We start from the raw sequence: 22,096 nt of genomic DNA, 5'->3' as shown, positions 1-22,096 counted from the left end.
AAATATAAAAGAAATTCTTCATATTTTCATAGTTTCAATCTTAGGTTTGAATCTTTGAATTGATTTGTGTGTGGTAAGAAACTAATATTTTATTTTTCTAAATGGAAGGCCAGGTGTACTCTAATCATTACTGACAAGTCTATACTTTCCCTACTGATGTGAAATGCTTGTTAAAATAAATTCTTGGATATATAGGGCTTTGTTCGGGGCTTACATATGTTCTGTCGATCTATCGTCTAGGTCTGTGTCTATCTTAGTGCTTTAAATATTATTATTTCATGTATTTCTATCTTATAGAGCAGCCTCCCCACCATCGTACTTTAAGATTTTCTCTTGTACATTTTTATTTCCAGAGGAACTTTAGAAGCAGAATGTCAAATTCCATAAAGAATTCTGTCAGGATTGAGATTAACTCAGAGAAAACTGACAAAATCATCATAATCTTCCCTTACCTGAACGGATACTCTGTGTTTTATGCTATTTGTTAAGAAGCTTTATAAATGTAATTTCATATACCCTCTGCAGCAACCCAACAGGGGTTTTTTATTGGTCTCACTATCCGATGAAAAAAATGGAGGTTTAGAGAAGTTAGGAAATTTGTTGAAAGTCACCTGATTAGTAAATTGATAAGCCAACATTTTAATCACAATTTGTCTGACTCCAGAATATTGCTTCTTAACTCTTATTGGATAATGGTCTTTAAAATATTAATACTTTAAAGGAACAGGGTATGTTTCATCAAGAAAAGGGCTCAGTCTCTCTTGTTTCTTGTCGATTGTGGAAGCAGCTGGCCACAAGTGCCCCTGGTGGGAAATTAGGGACAGCGGCCACGAGAATGAATAAGAGGACAGCGACAAAAACAGGATGATCTAATAAAGACATGCGTCAAGGTGATCCTCGCGGAGGAAATGTTCAAGAGTGTGTGATTGGAAGCTCGGGACTGGGGAAGCTCGGGACAGGCTCGGGAGAAGACTTCTGAGGACAGAGGCCCCCCAGGCAGAGCTTCACTGGGTGACACGGGACTTGGAGAAGAATTAGGACCCACTGGGCTCCCTGTTTGTTCATGAGGCAACCTACGCCCTAAAGTCTAGTTTGTGAATAGAAAGCCAATTATATCTTACTTCCTTTTCCTCCTTCTAAAGAGCTTCAGAAATGAAGGACTGATTCAACGTATAACATATCCAGAGAATGGCTTACCATGTAAACATTAAAAATGATGCTACAGGGACTTCCCTGGAGGCGCAGTGGTTGAGAATCCGCCTGCCAATGCAGGGGAGACGGGTTTGAGCCCCGGTCTGGGAAGACCCCACATGCTGCGGAGCAACTAAGCCCATGAGCCACAACTACTGAGCCTGTGTGCCACAACTACTGAAGCCTGCGTGCCTAGAGCCTGTGCTCTGCAACAAGAGAAGCCACCGGGATGAGAAGCCCACGCACCGCAACAAAGAGTAGTCCCCGCTCGCCGTAACTAGCTAGAGAAAGCCCGTGCACAGGAACGAAGACCCAACACAGCCAAAAATAAATAAATAAAAAAAAATGATGCTACAGAAAATATTTAATGACATGGGACAATGTTCTAAGTAAAAAAAGCTGACTCTAAAATAAGAAGCCAGTCTAATTCCATTTTGCTTTGGAAAATTCTATGTAAAGTAGTACATCAATTAACGTGATGAATTACACAGGCTTTTAATCTTCCTTCTCATCACTTTCTATATTTTTCAGCTTTCTTATGATGACAGCTAATGTGTTTGCAACCAGGGAAAAACTCAAATATTAGACACATAGACACCAATTAAGGTAGTAGGTCACGTGGTGTTCTGTCTTAAAGCTGATGCAGCCTCTTTTTTCTTCCCTTACTGGCTTTAATGAAATCCTGCAGAAAGGCTTAGGGCCAGTGGTTCTCAAAGTGTGGTCCTGGGACCAGCAGCAGCTGTACCTGGGCCCTGCACAGACCTACCGAATCACAAACAGCCTCGCAGGGCCCAGCCACGTGTGCTTTCACGGGTTCTCTGAGAGATTCCGGTGTTCACTGGAGTTTGAGAACCATGGGTTTACGGGACTGCATGAATTGATGCTAATGATGGGTGTCTCAGAAGCCTGAGTGGCTAATTCTTGGGTCTGAGTGTCGCAGTGCTAGACCCACCTGCACGGCGCTCCCTTCCCTGGGGTGTCGTCACAGTCTTCTCCGGGGGCACAGGGCCCAGGGTACCCCGCTCGGCAGCGACACTCGGCTTCCTCGGTCCACTCATTCCTCACACACTGGGCGAACTCGCCACAGGCCAGGAATTTGCAGGGGTCTGCTTGATCAGCTGTAAAAAACAGGGCAGATTTTATTGGTGCAGGGACCCCTAAGCAGTGGATCCTGCAGAAGTCAGAGATGAGGGACCACATAGATTTGCCATCACCCCACTTTGTTTTTGTTTTTGCGGTACGCGGGCCTCTCACCGTTGTGGCCTCTCCCGTTGCGGAGCACAGGCTCCGGACGCGCAGGCTCAGCGGCCGTGGCTCACGGGCCCAGCCGCTCCGCGGCATGCGGGATCTTCCCGGACCGGGGCACGAACCCGTGTCCCCTGCATCGGCCGGCGGACTCTCAACCACTGCGCCACCAGGGAAGCCCCATCACCCCACTTTGGAGTGAGTTGTACAAGAGTGAGAAAAGAGTGGAGAGAAAAGGGAGCCACACATTTCTGTATCTTTGATAAATGAGTTTATAGACACACGTGATAACATATTTAGCTCCAAACATAATTATGCACAAACTGGTGTACATCAGAATCATCTAGAGGCCTTGTTAAAACAGACTCCTGCCCCCCGCACCCCGCACCACAGTTTCTGATGCAGGAAGTTTGAGGACAGAGAATTTGTATTTCTAAGGCAGTAGCAAAGGGAACATTAAAAAAATTCTCTAATGCAGATGATGTTGATGTATCTGACCTGGGAAGCACATTTTGATAACCACTGTATCAGAGAATTAAATTTTTTTCCTGGGCATACATCTGGAAAAGACAAAAACTCTAATGCAAAAAGATACTTGAGGGCTTCCCTGGTGGCACAGTGGTTGAGAGTGCGCGTGCTCCGCAACGGAAGAGGCCACAGCAGTGAGAGGCCTGCATACCGCAAAAAAAAAAAAGATACATGCACCCCTATGTTCATAGCAGCACTATTTACAATAGCCAAGACATGGAAGCAACCTAAGTGTCCATCGACAGATGAATGGATAAAGATGTGGTATGTATATACAATGGAATATTACTCAGCCATAAAAAGAATGAAAGAATTCCATTTGCAGCAACACGGATGGACCTAGAGATTATCATACTAAGTGAAGTAAGTGAGACAGAGAAAGACAAATATCATATGATATCACTTATATGTGGAATCTAAAAAAAACGATACAAATGAATTTATTTACAAAACAGAAATAGACTCACAGCCATAGAAAATAAACTACGGTTACCAAAGGGGAAAGGAGTGGGTAGGGATGAACGGGAAATTGGGATTAATAGATACACACTACTATATATAAAACAGATAAACAACAAGGTCCTACTATATAGCACAGGGAACTATATTCAGTATCTTGTAATAACCTGTAATGGAAAAGAATCTGAAAACAATATATATAACTGAATCACTTTGCTGTACAGCTGAAAACATGGTAAATCAAATATACTTCAAAAAAATTTTTTTTGTTCATTAGGTTTTTTTAAAGGCAAGCATTTTCTGCAGAGATGAATTGGTGATCTTATATATTTAAGATGAGGGATACCTTAGAAGTAATAAAATAGTCAGTCATTTTTATGGACAGTTTTGAGAACTCAGGATGATTTCCTGATTTTAAAAAATCTCTTTTTCTCAGTCTCTTGTGATCCCTAAGGCCCTATTGTTAGAGGTTCTTTCCTTTGGAAAATTCAAATAGACCTCAGGTCTCTGTTCTTTTTTTGTCATCAATTGTTCTCTTTCACTCTATTCTTAATTCTGTAAGATTGCCTCAAGTTCTTTGTAAGGTGGAGTATATAAATCAAGAGAATCTCGGGCAATTTAGCTCTGGAAGGCCTGTGGCCCCTGCCAGCCCCTTCCCTGTCTTTCTAGAACTGAGCATACCGAGTTCTCGGGCTGAGTAGCAAAAGGCCCACGTCCCCACGTGCTGATGGCAGAACCAGAAGAGGCCTCTGGTCCCCAGACCACTATTCCTTTCTGCCCAGAAGGTTTCCTGTTGAATCACATCAGCCATTTACCCTTCAGATTATTTCAATAAGCACCTATTATGTGTTAGGAACTAGAGGACAGGCAGTCGGGTATGAAGCCACTCTTTCAAGAACCCTAGGGGACAATAAGACATATACACAGATGTTTCTACACAAGAAGCCCAGTATCTTGTCTAGAATAAGGGCTCTAACTATGAGGGTATGTTAGAGAAGAGCTATCTGGGAGGGGACTGTTGAACTGTGTGTCTAAAGTGGGTTGCATTTGATGTGCAACGACTAGGAAAGGCACTCCGACCGGACCCAGGATGAACAGAGGCACAGAGGTGGGAAAGCAACGGCCATGTGAAGAGGGGGCAGGGGAAGCCCAGCATGGAGGAGAGCAGAGACTCGTGCACACGGAGGAAGGGAATTGAGACTGGAGAGTTACGTTCAGGCCAAGCTCCGGTGGGTCTTGAATGTCATGCTAAGGAATTTGGACCTTACAGGCAGGTGGGAGCCATGGAGGATTTGGGGGCAGGGGAGGGCTGTGCTCAGACTTGTGCTTTAGAAAATATGTAAACAGATCTTAGAAGTTTCAGAATTAGGATTGCTTCCGTGATCATCTGGTATAGTATTTCCCAAGCGGGAACATTTGCAGAACTCCAACTGAGCAGGATTTAGGAAGTTTTATGTTAAAAATAGGTTTGGTGGCTAAATAAGTTTTTTTTTTTTTGCGGTACGCGGGCCTCTCACTGTTGTGGCCTCTCCCGTCGCGAAGCACAGGCTCCGGACGCACAGGCCCAGCGGCCATGGCTCACGGGCCCAGCCGCTCCGCGGCATGTGGGATCTTCCCGGACCGGGGCACGAACCCGCGTCCCCTGCATCGGCAGGCAGACTCTCAACCACCGCGCCACCAGGGAAGCCCTAAATAAGTTTTTTTTTTTAATGCTGCATGAAATAAACATAACGGGTTTCTCTCTCTTTCCCTTGGACTCTCTCTCCCTCCAACTGTAACCCCTTCTCTTTTTACTTTTAAACCTCTTAGAGTCACTAATAAGTGCATGTCTATTGCGCATCTCCGAGTGAAGGCTGGAGTCAGCCGCTCTGCCAAGTTTACTGACCACAGAAGCCCTGCAGGTGGGTGGGGTGCGGCTTGTGGGGCGAGAATTCCGCGGACCCTCCTGTTCACTGTCCCGATCTAGCGCCCCCTCGTGGTGGAAAAGGAGAGTGAGGGGGTTAGCTAGACCAGCCCACGCGGAGGGAGGGCGAGAGCAGGTCCTTGAAAACATACTTTGGGGTCTCCCAGCAAAGTAGACCTGCTACGTTTTTACGTAAAGTTGTATTTCTCTGCAACTTGAGGGTCCATATGGACAGCCAGGCCTGGCTAAGGTGAACGGGTTTCCCTGCCTCACAGTTCCTAAAGCTGGCCGTGCAAAGGGGTCCTTGTCACTGTTTAGAAAATGACTCAGATTTACCCTGACAACCCAGGTGTTTCATGTCCAGGGCCTGGTTTAATAAATAACAGCTGTCAGCAACTTGACAGCCAGGCCTGCAGTCCTGAAAGCGGAGGCCAGGAGGGAAGAGTCAGCGCCTCCACTGCCCTCTTTCTGCAGTGGAGAAATAGATTTACCTGGGAAAGCAGACTGAATGCACCGAGTCTACCCCTCTGAAGAGTAATAGGAAATGTGTGATAACCAGGTGAGTTCCCTGTTTAAAAAAGTGTTTCTGGGTTTTTTTTGCGATACACGGGCCTCTCACTGTTGCGGCCTCTCCCGTTGGGGAGCACAGGCTCCGGACGCGCAGGCTCAGCGGCCATGGCTCACGGGCCCAGCCGCTCCGAGGCACGTGGGATCTTCCCAGACCGGGGCGCGAACCCGTCTCCCCTGCATCGGCAGGCAGACGCTCAACCACTGCGCCACCAGGGAAGCCCAATGTTTCTGTTTTACCAATATTTCCTTCAGCCCAGCCAGGCGTAGTCTATGTCTATGTACCAGTAAAGCTGAACGGAACACAGTAAGGCAACACTGGAGAAATGAATTTATCCAAATCTGGGGGCCATCAATCGGCTATATTTGACAAACAAATGCACCTAGTTTATAGATTACTTGCTTCTCCCATGTCATTTATTTGGGACCAGCCTACAGAACAGTACAAGACTTCACGTCACCTAGTTCAGTTTCAGTTTGCTGTGTACATCTTCCTGGGTCCTAAGACACTGAGTCATTCAACAAATACCAAATTGGCCCTTCCAACTCTTTAGTATTAAGAATTCCAGTCCAGCTAATTGCTTTAGATTTTTATTTTATCCATATTTAAAACCTTACATTTGAGGCAGAATTTTAGAGCTAGAAGGTATTTTGGAGACCTTCTCCACTAATTTGCTCACTTTGCAGATGAGGAAGCCAAGACTCAGTGAGGTTGAATGTTGCCAAGATCAAGGCTGTTTGCGCTCAAGTCCTCCCCCTTCTCCCTGGCCCCCCCATCTTGTGGACTGTGTGAGGACAGTTTCCAGGGAAGGAAAGAGTCCCAGGGGGAGCTGTTGGCCATGGCTTGTAAAGGCAATCTCAGTTAATTAGAATCGTAACAGAAGAGACGAATATTTACATTAATTTGTGAGGCAACTCTTACTGCGTCCCCTCCTATTACCTTAAAAATTTATGAAAAAGTTTTTTCATAAGTAAAAATGACCCTCTTTACTTACATATCATTCTTTGAGGGACGCCTACAACTTTGGGCTTCAGGCTGATTCTGCAGAGGGAGGGCCTTAGAAGAGGAGAGATGGTTCTACGATGGACGAAAGTTTAACTAGTAGAAGTTTCTTAAGCAAAGCTTTCCCTACGTTGTTATTTCCTTTCTTTTTCATTCTTCATTCTCCTTAGAATGATGGACTCATTCACGAGTGGACCACACAACTATTTGCCTCTTCCTTAACATAACTCCCCGGGACATGCGCAGAACAAATTGGTCTGAACTTCCTGCACTTTGCTCTTGATTTGGTCAAGATTAATAGTCTACACATTATGCAGCAACAACCTGAAATGCTCTGTTCTGAATGTGGTGAGTGGCATGGAAAAAGGGAGGACAAGACTTGAGCTCAACAGCCGGTCAGGAAGAGAACAAATAGCTGCCATTTTCTAGAAGAATCTTTCCAAGTCACTATCAGGTTGTGTGTGGATTTGAGGAAGTGAGGGCCTCGTGATGGCTTAGCTTCCTGGGTTTACTTAAATCCCCTTTAAATAGATTGTTTTGATGGTGTGCACTCCCAAGAGGCTTCTGTACCACACCCAGCAAACACCTAGTATGATTTGGGACACCCTCTGGGCTTATCATAACTGCTTGCTAGCAAAATGACTTAATATTCTATCCTTAATCCATGTGGATAGCTCTTCTGCAGAGCAAATTGGACAATCTCTCTGTAGAGGCAGCCCAGGGCACTCACTGAGTTGACTGTGTTAGTAGCTCCTCGTCTGCAGCAGGTGGGAAAGGTCCAGGTTCATCCTGGCACTTGGTCCTCGGCTTCCCACGTGGTTTCCAAACATAGAGCACTGGTGTCATTTCATTTCAGGCCTTGTCCCTGACTTGGCCTCAGAAATCATGATCCTGAACCTCCAGCTTTGCCAGGAGAACAATGGCAATTCTCTATATGAACTGGGAGCGCACATGTAATGAGGGTTACTGTTTGTTTAGCACTGTGCTGGGCACTTTAAACATGTGTCTTCATTAAAATTCACAATAATCTTCCAAAGTAGACAGTGCTGACCTCATTTTCCCAGGTAAGGAAATTGAAGCCCATTTCAGGTAGTATGACCCAAGATTAACATCCGTATGTTACGATGTTCAGCTTTTGACATCATTTTAGTGGCTTCAAATATGGGGTTTCCAGAAGGCCCTTCAGGGCTTGGAGGGGTGAATAGGGACGAGGGAGACAGCGGTGGGGAGGCGAAACTCGCCAGCATCTCCGGTCTCGGTTTACAAATCAGATGTCCAGGAATGCTTTCCTCTGAACCGTAATCTCCTAACTAAAGCAAACTCAAAACGCTCATCTACCACTGCTCCTTCATGAGGCAGAAAGCTTCCCTTATAGAAAGCACAGTCTGATAGACGGTGGCTCCACATTTCTTTCTGTTGTTCAAATGTGACAGCAATGAACATGACTTGCGGTATTGGAGCCGCCATGTGGGGCTTGGATCATTTTGAGATTTCCAGTGCATGCACATTTTATGTATCAGTTTCTCCCCTGGATTTGCTTCTATCACGTCTTTGGTGTGCATTTCAAAGGTCTTGAAAAGTATTCCCGGCTGCTGACTGAGGGAGGTGGTCTCTCAGTCCTACATCATGTGATCAAAACGCATTTAAATGAATACCCCCTGCCTGCAGAGGACACTTGAAAGCACTTTACAGTTATAGTTAAAAAAGATTACGATCCAGGTCATCAAGCAGCTTATAAATCCATAGGTTCCTGATGGTCCAAGACTGTCTTTTTTCCAACCCTCTGTTTCTGGTCCCAAGTGCACTCATGCCTGAAAATAGACTCTCGTTTCCCGCCAGCGCTCTGAGGGTCTCAGGCCCACCTGTCACTAACTCCGGTTCATTGCACCCACCCCTCCCCGCAGATCATCCTGTCACTTGTACCGCATCCTTGGGGCTGAGTATTGATTGCCTTTCTGCCCTTTTCTTCATCATTCTTTACCATTTCACCATCCCCTTCCCTTGCGCGGTCCTAACACTCACGTGCTAGACCGGAAGTGAGGCATCTCCTTGAATCGGGTCCCGTCCTAGGGCAGGATTTCAGTTCAGTATGGCTGGAACTCAGGCTTGGTTTGGTCTGGCCGGGGCTGAGGGCCTGTTAGGACTTTTCTGTGGACTTTTTTTTTTTTCCTGTTTGTTTTTTAACATTTTAATGCGATGAAACCTAGTGATCGCTAGATGGCGCTCAATAGCAAAAGAAGTAGGAATAGATTCAGGCGATGAAATGATAAGAGCCCGAACTGATTTTTGTCTGCTTAAAAGCCGCTGTGCGGAGCGCACCGGTGGAGGGAGGCGAGGTCCGCCTGGAATTGGCGCGGTGGCAGAATCAGCTTCGGGGGACCCCTGATAGAGCCCTCAGGACGCCGTGATCACCGCGGCAGATCGGGCCTGGCCGGCTGGGGCATATGGTGCAAACTCCTGGATCATCTTTTCCCATTTCAAAAAGGCAGAGACAGGGCCCCGGAGTTCCAAGGAAGCCGTGACCCAGCCTCACGTCTGAGGGAAGTGGGGAGCTGGGGCCCCCTAACCCCCGAACAACCTAGGCTTTGCGGTGCCGGCTTTGTTGGTGGGGAGGAGGGCGTGTCATTCCTTTCCTTGGGGCATCACGGAATGACAACCCCACACATCCGGATCAATGGTAATCTGCAGGGCACAGGACGCACTAGCCCACCGACCGTACTTTTAGGGGCTCGCGAACGTGTTTTAAATTCTTTAAAATCAGAAGAAAAAATTAATATAATCCAATCTGCATTATATCTGTCTCTATACCACCAAAGACATAAAATCTAATTTTAAAGATTTCTATTAATATTAATGTTTAAAATTAATATTCATGAAGGCAAAGGGTCTAGAGCCCAGGAAATCCTAATGCAGCCCTGGTCGTCTGACTGCTCCCTTCTTTATTTATTTATTTATTTATTTATTTATTTATTTATTTATTTAATTTAGTTATTTTTGGCTGTGTTGGGTCTTCGTTTCTGTGTGAGGGCTTTCTCCAATTGCGGCGAGCGGGGGCCACTCCTCATCGTGGTGCGCGGGCCTCTCACTGTCGCGGCCTCTCTTGTTCCGGAGCACAAGCTCCAGACACGCAGGCTCAGTAGTTGTGGCTCACGGGTCTAGTTGCTCCGTGGCATGTGGGATCTTCCCAGACCAGGGTTCGAACCCGTGTCCCCTGCATCGGCAGGCAGATTCTCAACCACTGCGCCACCAGGGAAGCCCATGACTGCTCCCTTCTTAAGGCGTGAATGTCATTTTAATTCAGTGCTTGGTGCTGAGTACTTAGTCATTGAATAAATGTGGCGCCCTTCTGGGGGTTTGTGCGGGGAACCTCACCTTCCACACAGGCCCATCGGGCTTGTTTTCCCAAGTCCTGAGAACATTCTGGGCTTGGCCGCACCTGCCGCGGAGTGAACCTGCTCATCTCTGCTGTCAATGCTGAAGCCTACAGGAAGGCACCCTGGGCGAGAAGAGCTGGTTCTCAGCAATTATCTGTGGCCTTGGGAATGCAGTAAGTTAGCATCTTTGTGTCTCATTTCTCCCTTCTATAAAAAGGGGTAATGAAAGCAGGTGATCACTAACATTCCTCCAACTCAAATAGAAATCTCCCATTCTAGGTGTCCTCCTGGAACAAAGGCATCCGGAGCTTTAGCCGGGCTCCAGAACTGTTGTACAATTGAGTGATTAAAAGAACTTTTAAAAAATCTACATTAAAAAGTTCATGTTTATTGTTTTATTGTTATTTTATTACTGGCCAAAAATATTTTGCTTCTGACTTATTGCCAAAGGGTAGGATTAGAGTGAGAATAGCTATTCAATGATACTAACTGCACAGCATAGTACTATGCACGTGGTTGCATCTAAATACACGTTTGTGGAATGGAGTAAGTTATTAATGGGGCTTCCGTCTGGCTTGAAGGGGCATGCAATGAAGAAGCTTAGGGTTTCATTTCAGTTCTCCACCATTCTCAAGAAAACCACCACAAACTCTTTATAGGAGGCTCTCAGTAACATTTCCAGGGCAAACACACATGTCTTACCCTGGACAGAGGGTTGAAGAATTCTCGCTCAGTCATTTTTGTATCAGCTAAACTGAGGTGTTCTGGGTGCACTGATCTTCGGGCCTGAGTGTCCCAGGATGGGGAGGGGGACGGCTGACAGCAGGGGCTGTGGGAAGTGACCCTGCAGCTGGGCTGAGTCCCAGGCTTGTGTGGAGGGTTTGCATTAAGGGGTTGGATGAAGGGCTCTGGGAGTGTCTTAAGGAAGCTCCCTCGGGTGGTTCGGGTGTGAGATGAGGGCACAGGTGGAAACTCTGGAGAGGGGTGAAAGGTATGTAGCAGTCCAGCTGGTAACAGAAGCACACATTAACAGAAAATCCCTGTGATGGTACCCCAGGAGGCACGGGGCAGCAGCAGTGTAACCCTAGGAGACTGGCCAGAGACCTAGGAGATGGGATGGGGGAGCTGGGGAGAGTCTCCTGGAGAGAGGATTCGTGTGGCTGCCCCAGCTCGGAAGGGGCACTCCTAGCAGAGCCAATCACCAGTACATTTGCAAGTTTGGGACTTTTGTTTCTGAGAGAACGAGCTTTTGTTTTTTTGGCATTCTAGAATATGACAAAATATTGTAGGAAATTTCACTTGGTGAAATGTAGAACCTAACAGTTCATCGAGGATTAATTAGACTGAAGTGTGTTGTCACTTTTTCTAAGTAGATTGAACAGCCTCTGTATACCCAGTAGGAGGGCTGATAAGACTCCTTTTTATAAAGAGGCAGTAGGTAGAGTTGAAGGAAACACACAAAGCTGCCTTTGAATTCCAGCTCCAGCCCTTGGTGACTCTGTGACAAGTAAAAGGTAAGTTACAATTTTAGGAAACAGTTTCTCCAACTGTGTAATAGGGGGAAAATAATAACTTTGTGTAGTTTCTTATTAAAATTAAAAAAGTGTCAATCAACAGTAGCTATTATCATTTTTATTGTCATTATCGTGATGAGTGACATCTACCATCTTCTCAGAGCTGGTGACTAAGTGCGAATCTTACAAATTATGCACTTTCCAGAGAAAATGAGTTTGTTGATCCACATTCTGGCTGGAAGCATCTAGGATGCCAGACTGTAGTTAATTTCAATGTTTACCATTTACCAGCCTTGAGTCTGCCTGTTTTTGAGGAGGAATTTTAGGAATTCAAGGAGAGAATAAGTCAGAATAAGTTGTACGTAGTTTTGCATGTTTGAAATCTTCAACCTGCACACCTAACTGGCATAAAAGCTCTACATGCTTCTGAAGAATTTTCACAGCAGCTTAAATGAAAGACACCTCTAGTTGCTACGGGTGCCGGTAGAATACTGAGCAAGCCGTGATTTATTGTTTTTTGGTTGATAAATCAGATAGTTCTAACGTTGGTTTATACTTTTTATATCAGAGATGCATTTATTCAGGGAGTTTCAAAAGGTGAAAGGCAAACCGCACACAGTACCAACACCGTGTGTGGCTTCTCCTACCTGTCTGTGCCTCTGCAGATGCCATCTGGCCTGACAAAGTGCTGACCCTCCTTTAGAGGACACAGCCAGACGGCTCGATGCTGATCTGAATATGGGGGTGAAATTCACCTGGAAATCTCAGGAGGGTTTTCAGATTCTATCTTCTTTCTTCTCTTTAGTCCCAAAGTAGTAAAGGAATAATAACCCCCTCTCCCGGCATTGCTAGCATAAACCACTCTTCCACCCTGACATTAGGCCAAAAGAAAAGAAAAGTACTTGATTGGGTTTTGTTTCAAATTTTGCAAATGGAACTAAATAATTGGTCTGCCCGGGCATTGCCTATAAAATATAATAAAACTGGGGCAAAGAAAAGAAATGCTACATCCTCTGACCAAGTGGGCTTTAACAGTCCCCTCAGCTCAACTAAACTTTACACTGGCTTCTTTCTTCAACCTCCCTTTCCTTAGAGTGAAACTGAGTGGGACCCTTGTAGCTCCTGGGCATGGAAATATTTCTGTGTCCCCCATTTCTTGTAGCTAAGACTCTCGCCTCCATGACCTTCCCTGAGTTCCAAAGGGCAGAGTCGAACAGTTGCTAGTCAGGGAAGGGAGGGAATGCAGAGACAGGGGAGGAGCTGTCAAGAAACAATAGCACAGCCTTGGGGCAGGGTCCTGGTTCCCCCTCAAGGGATACACATGACAATATCTTTGAGATCTTCACAGAACTTAAACCCCCAGCAAATGGAAGATGTTAGCATTCTTCATTCCAGAGAAGGCCACCTGAGGCCAGATTAAAGGCACAAGAGAAGCTTATCAAGAGACCACAGGGGGGCTTCCCTGGTGGTGCAGTGGTTGAGCGTCTGCCTGCCAATGCAGGGGACACAGGTTCGAACCTCGATCCAGTCAGGTAAGAGCTGTTAGGCCCTTGAGCCATGTGCCGCTGAACTTGCATGTCTGGAGGCCACAACAGTGAGAGGCCGTGACTATATGAGACCAGATTAAAGGAATGCAGGCCCTGAACACACCCTAATCTTATCAGCAACCCTGCCCTTGAACTATTGCTAATAAAACTCCTCACCAAATCCTCGCGGGTTGGGACACAGTTTTGAGGGGCATGAACCCACTGTGACCCCCTTTTCCTGGCGAAGCAATAAAGCTCTTCTTTTCTTCTTCACCCAAAACTCTGTCTCGGAGATTTGATTCGGCACCGGTGCACAGAGGCTGAGTTTTCAGCATCCAGAGCAGCCAGTTTAGAAAACGTGTAAATTCTTCCTCTGCCCCTTTGAGATGTAAATCTCTTTAGAGCTTCTTGCCAGAATTATGAGTCCTGACTTCCAAATTTCTCCAGGACCTGGGAGACACGTCTTTAAAATGTAATCATCGGGGAAGGTAGCACCTCCTCCCTCCCAGGCTCTGTGGGAGGGTTGGAGCCTTGCTCCAAGTTGTAAGACAGGAGGTGGACAGGGCATGTTGACGTTCTCATTTTCAGTATCATCCCAAACTCATGGAAATGTGGCCTGGCTCTTGCTGTTCTACTAGATTGCATCTGCAAAGGGTTCTAATGACCTCTGAACTGTCAACTTAAATGACTTCCATCTCCTGTTTACTCACCCAAATACATCCTTTCAGCACTGGCCTTTCTCCGGGCCTCCAGACACCTACTTCATAGGCTAGAAGTCAATTCACCTAATATCCATTTCCATAAAACTGGTTTCCCCAAAAATATTTTTTGGAGTATTTTTATATCCTGAAGATATTTTATTAATTTTTGCCCTTAAACCTTTTAAAATGACTTAATTCATGTGCCCTTTGTAACTATGTATATATTTTTACTAAGTATTTTCTAAACTTTCAGTATTTTATGAATGATAAACTCTGTTTTTATTTTATAATCTTGGTAAGTACTTAGCTTTAAGTACTTAGTCTGAAGACTTTGTGAGTTTTATAAAATTTTATTAAAGTTTAACTTTAAAAAAATCATAAGTCATGAAAAAGAAAAAAAAGAAAGAAAGAAAAGTAGGACCCTAAAGCAGAAGCAAATAGATTTTGAACAGGGGCTCTTAGACAACCTGGCTTTAAATGAGCAACAGTTAATTAAGCGGCTTTACGTGAGTGAACAGGTAGGATGGGGGTCCCTGGAGAAAGAGAACCAGGCATGGTTTTCTTGACATAAGAGAAGCCATTTTTGGCCTCAGCCATTTTGTGATCTAAGCCTGGCCACAATGCTTGCCCTTGAACAGGTCTCAGTAATTAACGATCTTAAGGGAACAAAAGAATGCAGGAACAAAGGACTGTTATCAGGCAAGAGAAGTAACAGCGGCAAAGATAACATTGTTGTAAAGACTCCCAGTTCTGCTTCAGTGGTAAAGATTTGCCTGAAGGCTCAACCACCAGATCAACTGGAACCTAAGGGAGGATAACGTTGACCTTTTCTGAACCTTGTGTGCCCATCAACTAAAGCTTGGACTCTGTCCACCACCCGAGCCCCTTCATGAATATGCATGTGCCCTTAACTTAAAACTTCCCCAATTTTGCTGTTCAGGGAGACCCTGCTTTGGGAAAGACCCCTGGGGTTCTCCTTACCTACTGCAAGTAATAAATCCTTCCTTCTCCAGCTCTTTGGCCTGCTTGTGTCTTTTGGTTCGACACCCATCAAGAGGGGAGCCCAGTTTTCGGGTAACACTGCCTCAGCCTGGCTTTCCCTTCCCTCCATTCTGAGCATCTTTACTCCTTGCTTATTACCCAAAGCTGCTCTCACAGTGGAAGAAGTACCCCGCCACTTCCAGAAATGTCTGCGTTTTCCTCCTGCCCTTTCTGGAATAGCCCCTCCTTACCCTCCCTTGCCTGGGCCCACCACCATTCTACAAGGCCCAGCCCCTATGGCTGTCTGTCTAGGAAGGCTGCGGTGACATTCTCTCACCTGGGGAGAGGGAATTGCTCCCTGCTCTGTGCTTCCTAACATTTCTGTTCATATCCTGACTATAGTGTTTAGAGAGTCTCTGACTTTTTTGGTACATACTTCTGTCTCTCTTGTTAGACCTTTTGCTCCTTGGGGCAGAGATGGGCTCCATCCACCTTTGGGTCCGGTGTCTAGAATAGCGCCTGGCTCTAGGCAGACGGTCCTAAGTGCTTCCTGAAGGGATGAACAGAGTCCCACATCGTTTTTGCATTGTCATTTACTTGTCTGACTTTTCTGTAACAGCAAGAGAAGGGCTGGAGAGAGCAAGAGGCTGGGAAACCTTTGATGGTTTAAGAAAAATCCCCCAACATTTGGAAATAAGGAGAAAACTGGATGACAAGTTGCCTGGTAAACAGGGATCATTGTGGGCCAACCCGGCTATCTGCCTGCATTTTTACAGCCGGCCAGCTGGATTTTTACATTTTCAAGTGGTTATATATGCACCAACATAATATCCTCAATTTTGCCTTTTGTCTCGTAAGACCTAAAATATTCACCGTCTGGCCTTTCAAGAAACACTTTGCTGACTCCTAGAAGGAGGTAACTTGGTTTGACCTACCATTTACTATTGATTATGGCATTTTACAACTCTATAAAGTTAGAAGCTATCATAGAGAAAGTGGATAAGATACAATGATTGTATTTTCTGTTTTGTATTTAGATTTCATCATTTGCTTTTGTTCTCTGTTTATATAAGATCCCTGTTTCCATATCCTCTTTAAACCAGATTTGTCATCTAACAATTTCCTTATTAATGAGTCAAATAAGACTGTGGCATATGCTATCTATTCGTATGACATTCATGCTTTTCACATTTTGGGGTTTGGAGGAGGCAGGCTGGCGGCTCCCGGGCTGGGGGACAGTGCACCTGAGGCGGGAGACCCTCCAGTACTGTGTAGCCCTAGTTTTAGTCTGTTTCTTCCAAGATAGTGGTAAGAAAAGTGCAAAGAGGTAAGACACCCCGTAACTTAGTGTTGCTGTATTTGGCCATCCTGGTTGGGAAAAGGTTGAAATGATAGGACACATTCCCCATTTTCCAAGGAAAGATTCTTGGGCTTCTCTCCCGTAGACAAGCTAGGTATTTATTCCGGATGTACAGTATTTCCCTTTCTGATCCTCTTTCAAAGAGAGTTTTCTCCAGTAAGTTCAAGCCAATACTTACATGAACAAACCCGAATCAGCGAGGCTTCTTGTATTGGCTAAAATGGGCTTCGGGTGTTATCTGGGATTTTGATGGTCGGTGCCCTGACCCTGTGACCTCTCTTACTACATGCTGGGGGATGGGCACTGCTGAGCATCCGCTGAGCCTTAGACACTAGAAAAGACCATGCCGGCAACAGAGCCAGAGGCCGCGTGTATTGGGGTTTGAGTCCTTGTTCTCTAGGACGCTGAAGTGCTTGGGGTCCAGGGGCCTGAGAGGCAGCGTGAGCAGTTGGGTGCACTGGTTGGATGTACTAGAAGGATGTTTTAATCAGCTTGCCTGTCAATCACCATGACAGCTTACACTCAAATACACCACCATGAGGAGAAAATCTGGACCAGCCACTCATGCTGAAAAACTAGAAGCAAAGTAGCTGTCGTCTTCTAGATCAAAGGAATAAGAAGAAAACTACTGAAAATCATATGCACATTTTCCCTTAATTTGTTTTAAAATCCAGACACCCATTTCTTCTATAAGCAAAATACTAATTTTGTACATATTTCCCCAAACTAAAATTGTACAGGAGAACTGAGGCTAGAAACACTTTACTATAGTCTAAGTATACAGGTGGTTTTTTTTTATGATCGGCATTTTACGTTTCAAGAAGCTTTATAAGATGTGCAGATTCATAGAAGTAAGAAATTAATGAACTCTGTGCAGAAGCAATGGTTGTAGGCTGTGAACAGGGAAGGGCTGTGAAAAGTGGGAGAACGAAAGTGGGAGCATTCGTGAGTCTGTGTCTGGGTAGGTCCCCGAGTACCTCTCTGTCTTGGGTGGCTACTTCCCTCTCTTCGGCAGCCACCACCCTCCAAAGGTAGCTCGGGCCACTGCCACCAAAACTTTTGTGGCTGGTGTCCTGCCTCTCCAGCTCTAGTGCTGACAAAGCTTTTCTCCTTGACCAGACCCTAACTCAGGCTCCCCTAAAATTTCCAACTCGGCCTCAACTCTTGGGCTTCTGTGTTTGTCTCTTCACTGTCCAATTTTAGCATGAAAGCTGTTAAGTAGGTTTGGCCAGAACCTCCCATCCTCCATATATCTGATCATCAGGTTCCTCGTCCTCTGCTCTCTCCCAGGTGGTGTCTGATCACCTGGCCTTGCTTCTGCAAGAATCCTTTTAGGTCATTTTAGCCAGAATCCCCTCTCACCCCTGATGTTCCTTCTTAGTAATATTCCATCCACTGACCGATTCTGCTCCTTGGCTATAAATTCCCACTTGCGTGTGCTGTGCCCAGAGCTGAGTCCAATCTCTCTCCTGCACCGTGAGACTCCATTGCCGTGGTCCCTACATCCGTAGAGATGGGCCCCCGGAATAAAGTCTCCCTTGGCATCTTTAACAAATGTCACTGAGTCACTGTTTCTTTAACGACGCTGGTTGTCTTCATGGCGGCTGCAGCTGCCCAGCCCTCATACCACCAACAACCACAGGCCTCCTCACTGCCTGAGATCAGCCAGGGAGACCAGAATTCTCTACATGCATCTCTATCCCCATATTTTCTCTGTACTAATCAGGCCTCAGGCTTCAATGAAATGGGATTTAAAGGAAAACTCAGTGCTTTCTTCTTTATGGGATCCCTCCCTGGTGATTCCCAAACTCACAGAAATTTGCAACTAAGAGTAGCATATCAGAAAGTGCTCATTAGAAGGTCTTTGAAGGGAAAAGGCATAGCTTTGATTCCAGCATCATTGTAAAGTGACCACCCTTGGCCACAGGGCAAGTTCCTTTGGGCAGGGACTTTCATATGTTCGCTGGTTATCACCGTGGTGGATGAATGCTGACTCTTTTGGGTTACCCGTGTAGAAGATGGTAAGGTTCAATCCATCATCAGCTGCTTGCTGGCTACATGGGTGAATCTTCCCTGTGCCTTTTGTGAAGTAACTAAACCAGCTGCGAGGGAGGAAGCCCTGCCTCCTCCCACCTTCTCCAGCTCCCTGTCCGTTGGAAGATGGCACAGTGGCTTCCCACTATAACTAGGAGCGCTTTTGGATATTAGATTTATCCATTTTGATTTATATAGAGGAATCCATAAAGTTCTTTGCTATTTATTTTTAACTTTTATGAAATCCATATTTGGCTTTCTAATTCTGCTGTCCTCCAACCCTTTCGTTTAGGCATTACTATGTCCTGGCTGGCTCACGACAGCCATTCTTGGCAGACCTCGTTCATCTATCCATCCATCCATCCATCCAGTCATTCAATAATTCTATGAGTTCCAATGTATTAAAAATTCAGATTTTTCTGAATTCTCCAAGTATCAAGAAATAAGTAGAGTAAGGTAATGTCCCAGGTGGCCCAGCGCTCTCTGGCCCCCCCTCTTGCTCTACCATTAATCAGTGTAAATTTGGCTCCAGTAGGGACTGGAACCCACGTTAGCACCATCTCATTTCTATTGCTATTGGCTTCTTAGAGGAAAAGCTACATAGCCACAACTGGTTGTGAGAAATTAGTGAAATAATTTCAGTTGAACCTCCACACAAATACCTTGTCATGGTACTGTCATTGTTCCCACTGGTACCCTCCTCAGATCACAGATTATTAGTCAAGTTGCTAATGACGATGTTACAATATTAATCACTAACTTTTATTAGTCAACTACAGTGTGTTGAATGTTATGCTAAGTGTTGGTTAATCCTCACAGCTCTTACTACCTCCATTTTCCAGTTGTGGAGATGGAGTCCTGCTGTTAGTGAAACTTAACAGGACCCTGTAAGGCTCCTGGGCACGGAAGCCTTTCTGTGCCCCTCTCTCTTGTTTGTAGGGAATACACTCCAGCCTCCATGACCTTCCCTGAGTTCCAAAGGGCAGGTTCAAACAGACACTAATCAGGGAAGTGAGGGGATGGTGGGATAAGGGAGGAATAGTCAAGAAACAATAGTGCAGCCTTGGGGCAGGTCCTGGTTCTGCCTCAAGGGATACACATAACAATTTCTTTCAGCTCTTCTGCAGAACTGAAACCCCCAACAAATGGAAGACTTTAGCATTCTTCCTTCTGGGAAAGATCATAGTTGATAACCTTGAGAAACTCATCAAGAGACCACCTGAGGCCAGATTAAAGGAATGCAGGCCCTGTACACACCGGGATCTTTATCAGCAACCCTGCCCTTGAACCAGTGCTATAAAACTCCTCACCAAATCCACCCCCCCCAACCAGGTTGGGCCACACAGTTTTGAGGGCATGAGCCTGCTGTGTCCCCCTTTGCCTGGCAAAGCAATAAAACTATTCTTTTCTACTTCACCCAATTCCACACTGGTGCACAGAGGCAGAGTTTCTGGCATCATTAGAACACAGGATTCATGTTCAGGACCATAGCCCTCCAAGGTCATGGTTTTCTGCTGTGCTTCCTTCCAGCGTCCCCAGGGTCCCTTACACATCCCTGGCAAATACATTACCAGCTTCCTGCCCTCTATCTAAGAGGCGCCCCAGCTCCCCGGGGAGGAAAAAAAGGAGGGAGTCGGGCCCTTGTAAGTTCTCCCTATATATGTTCCTGTTTTCAATTGACTGAAAAGAATTGGTCTTCTGATCTTAACTGGCAGGGATCCCCTGGTAGTTTTCAGGGGAAGAGGCGGTATCTTACTAGCATTTAGGAGGTCTTTGATTTCTTAGGGGTCGGGAGGGCTTGCTTAGCTGCTTGTGTTCAAAGGTAAGCATTCCCAGGCTCAGTGCCTTCAGGCTGTCTGTCTTTTTAATAATCCTGTTTACTGAGGTAGGAGGCAATTTTCTTAAAGTTGCTCAAGGCTCTGCTCCATCAAAGAGAAGTGTCTCCCAACTGAGCCTTTTTGTTTGCATTTTGCCTGAGGCCTTTCCCTATGCCTTCATTGTTAGTCCCCAGGAAGCCAGGGAGGATGTTAACTATCCACCTCACTAATTCACAGCCAATTAGGAAGTTTGTTCTGAACATGACCCGGTCGCTTTTCCAGTAGATTTGGAGCCTTGCCCCCTTGCCATGCAGAGAATTAAAAAATTTTCTTCAGTTGGTTAGAAAACAGAATTTTGAAGCTAATGGTGGAAACAGTTCCCAATTTGGGCATAGCTGGTTATATTGGTACATACACTATGCTTTATTATCAGAACAAATGTTTGCTTTCTATTTTGTAGCTTCGGGCTCAGCCCCTGTATCTTTAAGTTTTTTTTCACATCTAACTGCTTTGTTTTAAGCTGCACAAGTGGAAGCTGATCTAGGGTATACAAATGGGAAGGGACATGATTTTCTCTTGGGTGATGGTGAAGTGGCTTTCTTCCAAGTTTGAGTTTCGGCCTAATGATTATTTTTCTTTCCTCGGGAAACTGTCTCAGTTTCATCCCGAATTGTGCTACGAAGAGGACTGGAAGGTTTCTTAGGTGGTTGCAGTTCACTGAGAAAGTGCTTTTGACCTCCGGCAAGATATAAATTAGCTTGGCTGTGGGTTATGTTAAAAAAAAAATCTCTTAAGCACAGCAAAAGTTTTGTTCTGTGGGGAAACTATAGAGCCCAGATTGTGAAGCAAGAGGTATACTTGCTCTTTGCTCTTTTGATGTAGGAAAACTTTAACCTGCATGTCTTAGGACCCTACCTTTCTACTACGTTGATTCATAGCTTCTGAAAAGTTATTCTGTCAAGTGCAGTTTTAAACTGATTCTTGTGGCCTCAACGTTGAACTGCATGCTTAAGCAAACAAAACCAAAACACCCCCACAGTTTTCTGGGTTGGATTCTTTTACCTGCTTCGACATCGAGAGAGTAGCTATCTATTTCCAGATCAAGCTGCTGTGCGGCCGCAGAACGAAAATCCTCCAAGACCCCTCGCACAGCCTTGGTGAGGTTATATGGCACTGATTTGGCAAACTTCATTTTGCTATCCACGATCACACTCCCATTTCTGAAGTTAAGTATTTCAAGTTGCTTAAAACCTGTGAGATTGGATCGTAGATATGGAACCAGCTGCAAAAATAAAAGAGGGTTTACTCTTAACGGTGTTCTAAGTGCTCAGATGCCGCTCACTCCCTTTGTACTCACATTTCATTATCTGAGGCATAAATTTCAGTTCCTTTTTTGACACTGATTTTTTTTTTTTTTTTTTTTTGCCGTACGTGGGCCTCTCCCTGTTGTGGCCTCTCCCGCTGCGGAGCACAGGCTCCGGACGCGCAGGCTAAGCAGCCATGGCTCACGGGCCCAGCAGCTCCGCGGCATGTGGGATCCTCCCGGACCGGGGCACGAACCCGCGTCCCCTGCATCGGCAGGCGGACTCTCAACCACTGCGCCACCAGGGAAGCCCTCAATTCTTTTTTTGTGTTTGTGTTTGGATTGAACGTGAGACCAGAACACCACTATTTAATGATCTATTTGCAGTGATTATGTCCCATATTTCCACTTTCCTGAGTACTGAGATGGATGGGCAGTGATTTTCTTCATGATGAATTGTGAGAACAGAGGATTGACCAAAAAACCCAGGTCAATGCTATCAGCCAAGAAGGGATGCCAGGGTCAGTTATTTAAAAAAAAAAATCCAAGTAAATAAAAACGTGTTCCAAACTGAGCCCAGGAGCAGACTG

At 45.5% G+C, this 22,096-nt stretch overlaps 1 protein-coding gene across 2 annotated transcripts in view; it reads right to left on the bottom strand.

The window, feature by feature from the left end:
* IMPG1 (interphotoreceptor matrix proteoglycan 1) overlaps positions 1-22,096 on the bottom strand; it is a 90,668-nt gene that overhangs the window by 4,208 nt on the left and 64,364 nt on the right. For both annotated transcript variants that reach the window (XM_032651512.1, XM_032651513.1), the window contains 2 exons: positions 21,266-21,485; positions 2,144-2,309 (listed from right to left, as the gene is read on the bottom strand). In XM_032651512.1, coding sequence (XP_032507403.1) covers positions 2,144-2,309; positions 21,266-21,485 — 386 coding nt within the window. The remainder of the gene's footprint in view (positions 1-2,143; positions 2,310-21,265; positions 21,486-22,096) is intronic.

This window comes from Phocoena sinus, chromosome 12 (genome assembly GCF_008692025.1).
Source record: "Phocoena sinus isolate mPhoSin1 chromosome 12, mPhoSin1.pri, whole genome shotgun sequence".
Taxonomy (NCBI): Eukaryota; Metazoa; Chordata; class Mammalia; order Artiodactyla; family Phocoenidae; genus Phocoena; species Phocoena sinus.
This window is presented reverse-complemented; position numbering and strand designations above follow the sequence as displayed.